The sequence below is a fragment of the Miscanthus floridulus genome, chromosome 18 (assembly GCF_019320115.1).
Source record: "Miscanthus floridulus cultivar M001 chromosome 18, ASM1932011v1, whole genome shotgun sequence".
NCBI classification, from domain to species: Eukaryota; Viridiplantae; Streptophyta; class Magnoliopsida; order Poales; family Poaceae; genus Miscanthus; species Miscanthus floridulus.
The window spans coordinates 82,378,301-82,383,913 of NC_089597.1; the positions used below are offsets into that span (position 1 = coordinate 82,378,301).

General features: G+C 54.9%; 1 protein-coding gene across 1 annotated transcript; it reads right to left on the bottom strand.

Annotated features, from left to right (window-relative positions):
* Positions 1 to 1,058: 1,058 nt before the first annotated feature.
* On the bottom strand, positions 1,059 to 5,360 carry LOC136520310 (receptor-like protein kinase 5). Its single transcript, XM_066513775.1, has 2 exons — positions 2,559 to 5,360; positions 1,059 to 2,450 (listed from the first exon to the last, which is right to left on the bottom strand). Exons 1-2 carry the CDS (start codon positions 5,230 to 5,232, stop codon positions 1,966 to 1,968), a joined length of 3,159 nt encoding a protein of 1,052 aa, XP_066369872.1. The 5' UTR covers positions 5,233 to 5,360; the 3' UTR covers positions 1,059 to 1,965.
* Positions 5,361 to 5,613: the final 253 nt, after the last annotated feature.

Consider the following 5,613-nt stretch of genomic DNA (forward strand, 5'->3'; position numbering starts at 1 on the left):
TTGATAGTACAATAAGAAAGTTTGAGTTTTAAGAAAATATAGAGGATAATTACGTTTATGCAAAGTTCAAGAATGGAAAATATATTTTTCTAGTCTTGTATGTGGATGATATCTTGCTCGCTAGCAGTGATGCTAATCTACTACTAGAAACAAAGAAGTTTTTGTTCCTCGAAGTTTGATATGAAGGATCTCGATGAAGCTTCGTTCGTCCTAGGAATAGAGATTCACTGAGATAGAGAAAATGGGGTTTTAGGATTATCACAAAAGGCATACTTAGAAAAAATTCTAAAGAAATACAGTATGTAAAATTGTAAGTCTTCACCTGCTCCTATAGTAAACGGTGATAGATATGGGGAATTTCAATGTCCTAGGAACCAATATTAGATCGAACAAATGAAAGTGGTTCTATATAGTTCAACTGTCGAAAGTTTACAGTATGCTTAAGTGTGTACTCGTCCCTGACTTATCATTTATTACTGGGTTACTTGGTAGATATCAGAGTAATCCAGAAATAGAACACTGAAAGTTAGTAAAGAAAGTTTTGCGTTACCTGTAAGGTACGAAGGGTCTCATGCTAACGTACAGAAGATCTGATTTCCTACACATAGAGGGGTATACAGATTCTGATTATGCGGGAAATAACAGAAAGTCCACGTTAGGATACATATTACACTCTCACAAGATGAGTTATATCGTGGAAAAGCTCAAAGCAAACTGTCACTACATCGTCCACAATGTATGCCGAGTTTGTAGCATGTTATGAGGCCACAAGGCAGGTGAATTGGCTGAAGAAATTCATGCCCGGGTTAAAAGTGGTAAATGACATACATAAACCACTCAAGTTATACTGCGATAATAATCCAACAGTATATTATGCTCACAACAATAAGTCAAGTGGTGCAGCCAAACACATTGACATAAAGTATTATGTTGTGAAAGACAAAGTCCAGGGATCATATAATTAGTCTTGAGCATATAAGAGCAAAAAAGATGCTCGTGGATCCGCTTACAAAAGGACTTACCACCCAGCGTGTTCAGAGAACACTTAACCGACATGGGTTTAAGGGAAAGCCTATGATTCCTGGACAATGATGGCCTAGGTTGAGAATCTATTTTAAAATAGAGAGGTGCATTGTAGCTATTTAATCTAATGACAACAAACCGTGACTGATGAGGCATGCTCTATGCTCTGATCTGTGATGAAATGCGAATAAGATAAGTAAGTAAGTTAAGTTTAAGTCATAAGAAGAGATCAAGGAGCAGAATGTTAGATTGATCCCACCAGTTTGGCCCAACGGCCAATTGGACCTTGATCCGCTGCCCTGATCGGGGCGTCCAACCCTAACTATGGTTGGTGGACCCCCGTCGCACAGCGCCATAAAAGGAAGGTGTGGGCCGGGGCACAAGGCACGAGGTTCACCTGAGCCGTCCAGATATCCCACCTACATCCCAAACCCTAACTGATCTAGAGAGGGGGCGCTGCCAGTGACGGAAAGCACCACCACCGGCTTCACCCCGCCTCTGCACCGCCACCCTGTGACTGCGCCTCCACCGCATCACCGTCGTGCCTTCACCGCATCACCGTCGCACCTCCACTGCGCACCAGCGATGGCCAGCTCGTCTTCGTCGAAGACGGCCGATGGTTTGCATCTCTGCACCCCTCTCTCTGTCTCTTTCTGTTTTTCCATTAACATTATATGTTCTAGAGTTTCCTATTTATTCCAAATATCAATTAGATCCAGCTGATCTACAACTAGCCGATCCGATCCTATGTAAGTATCAGTTATTACGCGCAGTATTGGCGTTATTACATCCTCTATACTGCACTTGGTTGGTTGTTCTTGCGCCCATGTGGGCTCGGCCTTCTTCAGCTGCCTGCTCCGCAGAGGCCGGCTCCTCTGGGAAATTCACTATGGATGTGCTTGTTGCAGCAGGCCAGCAAGGCAGTAACTATATACTGTCCGACTACACCACGTGCACAACGAAGTTGCCGCTGTCCTCGTCGTCGTCGTCGTTCCACCGGCCGGAGTCAGACATGCTCCGCCGCCGGCTGCCTTTCTTCCTCGACTCGAGGAGCGGTGTGCCGCCGCCACCACCGCCACCCTCGTAGCTCACCTGGCACGCCTCTGCCTCTGCGGCGATCTGTTCGCACCGGATGAGCTGGTGCATGACCTCTTTCATCGACGGCCGCGTCAGCGGGTTCTCCCCCGTGCAGATGACGCCGAGCGTGAACACCGACAGGATATCCTGCATGTAGGCCGGCTCTCGGATGGCCTCGTCGACGATGTCGTCGAACGGTGCGCCTTTCTGGTACCGTCGCCATGCCCATTCCGCCAGGCAAAGGTCCGCGCCGCTGTCGTTCGCGACCTTGCCGGTTGTAAGCTCTAGCAGGACGACGCCGAAGCTGTAGACGTCCACCTTCTCGTTCACCTTTGGCCTGTACCCGTACTCTGCAGAGTTGCCATTGCCACACATCAATCAGCACTGCAGATGCAAATTCTCAAAGATTGAAAATTGAAATTGAAATGGCTGGCAACTGAAATCCCTGAGCTTCTAACCTGGAGCAATGTACCCGAATGTCCCGCCGATGGCTGACACGGACTGGGGCTCGCCGGACTTGACGAGGATCCGCGCGAGCCCAAAGTCGGCGATCTTGGCCTGGAAGTCCGGGTCCAGCAGGATGTTGCTGGACTTGACGTCGCGGTGCACGATCGGGGGAGCGCAGTCGTGGTGCATGTAGCTGAGCCCCTTGGCCGCGTCGACGGCGATGGCGAGCCTGATCGGCCAGTCCAGCGGCGCTGGAGCGCCCTCCCGGTCTCGGTGGTGCAGCCACCGGTCCAGGCTGCCGTTCTCCATGTACTCGTACACCAGCAGCTTGGCTTCCTGGCTGGAGATGCAGCACAGCAGCTTCACGATGTTGTTGTGCCGGATGTTGCCCAGCACCTTCACCTCCGAGTCGAACTCCTTGTCCAGCTTCTCCTCGACCTTCCTCGAGTTCCATATCCTCTTCACGGCGACCATCCTGCCGTCGCCGCCGCCGATGCCGCGCTCCTCGTCGTGGCTGGCGTTGCCGTTGCCGAGATGGATCCGGTACACCTTCCCGGACCCGCCGCTGCCGATCACGTTCTCCTCGCGGATGTTGCTGAGCACGTCCGACTCGGAGAAGTTGAGCTGGGTGAACGCCGTCATCTTCCAGTCCGTCACCTCCTGGCTCTCCTTCCGGCGCCGGAAGAGCAGCCACGAAATGCCGACGCTGCCGACGAGGACAATGGCAGCGAGCAACGCGAAGAGGATGATCAGGCCCTTGGAAAGCTCGTCGTGGCTCCACCGGCCTCCGCCTCGGCACGTCGGGAGGTTCGTGCCTGAGTTCGCCCTGGCACAGAGCCTGTTGCCGAGGAAGCTCTGGTCGTAGGCCGCGATCTGCAGCTGCGCCGGCACCTCGCCGGTGAGCTGGTTTGATGACAGGTTCAGCAAGTTGAACACGTTGCTTACGTCTGACGGGATGCTGCCGGTGAGCTCATTGTCGGACAGGTCAAGCATCGTCAGTGCTGGGAGAAGACCGATGCTCCCCGGCGGTATGGCGCCGGACAGCCAGTTGCCTCTCATGATGAGTGAATTTAGTTTCTGCAGCAGCTTGATCGATGTTGGGATGGAGCCAGAGATCCGGTTGCCGGGCACGTACAAGTCAGTAAGCTTGGCGAGCTTGCTCATGTCAGACGGCAGCTCGCCGCCCAGCCGGTTGTTCTCCGCATGGACCACCATGAGCCCTGGTGCAGAGGCCGGGAAGGAGCCGGAGAACATGTTGTTGCCCATCTCAATTCGTGAAATGCTGGGGGATATCTGGTCCGGCAGCGTGCCGGTGAAGCTGTTGTTCTGGATCTTCACCAAGGTCAGCTTCGGGAACGACCATATCTTCTCCGGGAAGTCGCCGGAGAAGTTGTTGTTCTGGAGCATCAGGTTGTTTAAAGTGCTGCAGTCCCCGAGTTCTGCGGGGAGCTCGCCTGAGAAGCTGTTGTTGAAGGCGACAATGTCGTAGAGCTTCCCGTTGGCGCAGAGCGACTCTCGCAGCGGACCAGAGAGGTTGTTGACGGCCACCTCAAGATTGCCCAGCGGCGAGTGCTTGCCCAGCTCCGGCGGGAGCTCCCCGGAAAGCTGGTTTTGGAACAATCGGATGTCTTTGACCTGTGGTAGCAGCCCGATGCTCGCCGGGATGGTACCGGTGAGCTGGTTTTTGTATAGAAACAGGTAGGTGAGGTTCTTGAGATTGCCGAAGTCTTCCGGTATCTCTCCGGTGAGCTGATTCGACGACAAATCAATCTGAACCAAGTTCAACGCCGTCACGCTGCGCGTCAGCTCGCCAGAGAGGCCATTGTCGAACAGGTAGATGCACTGGAGCTTCTGATGCTGCCACACCCATGCCGGGATCGATCCGTTGAGCTCGTTCGACGCCAAGGACAGAGTAGTGAGCTCCGTGAGGCTGGACAAAGCCTCCGGGATCTCCCCGGTGAGGTTCATTTTGTCCATCCAGAGATAGGTGAGGTTGGTCAGCTTGGCGAACTCAGCAGGCAAGGGCGCTGGCGCGAACGCGTTGTCGGCCAGCGTGAGCCTCTCGAGACCGGCGAGGTTGCTTATCTCGGCCGCGGGGTACGCGCCCGTGAAGTTGTTGGTGTCGAGCACCAGGGACCTGAGCGCCGGGAACCCCGCCACCGCGGGCGGCACCACTCCGGTGAAGCTGTTGGTGGAGAGGTTGAGGTGCTCAATCGCCGGCGAGAGGCGGTCGATGTCGCGCGGGAGGGGGCCCGAGAACTGGTTGTTGGAGAGGTCGAGGAAGCTGAGCCCCGCGCAGGCGTACAGCGCGGCGGCGGGGAAGGCGCCGGTGAAGTTGTTGTAGGAGAGGTCGAGGCGGGTGAGACTCTCGAGCGCGCACACCGATGCCGGGACGGAGCCGGTGAGTTTCAGGCTGGACAGGGTAAGCTCGGTGACGACCCCGCCGCCGCCCGTGGCGCACCTGACGCCGGTCCAGTTGCAGTGGTTGGGGGCGGCGGCTTGGTCCCAGGACCTGAGCTGCGGGGGGCTGCCCCACTCCTTCTTGACGGCGAGCAGCGTGTCGCGGTCGCTGGGGCCGGCGCCGGTGCCGGCGGCCGGCTGGGAGCGGCCCTCGCCGGCGAGGAGGAAGAGGAGTAGGACGAGCAGCAGGGGAAAGCGGCGGCAGCACGTGGTGGGCCCAGACATTTTGTTCTTTTTTTTTCTTCTTGGATGGAAGCTTCCTCGGCTGTGCTGTGATGTGAGGAGGTGAGGTGAGGTGAGCTGCCGAACAGAGCAGCTGAGATAAGTAGAGGACGGGGAAGCGATGGAGTGAGGCCACGGGAGTGACGGCTGGCTGGTGTGCGAGTGCGTGCGCGGCTGTTATACGTGTGAAAAGCAAAAGGGTGTGCGAGTCGTTGGTCAGCGTCAACGGTCTCCGGCTACTGTTCGGTAGCCCACCGATGCATAGTTAGAGCATCTCCAACGGTTTTGCATTTTTTGTTTGGCAAAACATGGAGTTTGCCAACTCCCAAATAAATATGGCAAAGGTAAAAAGAATTCAATCTACAACGGTTCCCCATTATTCGC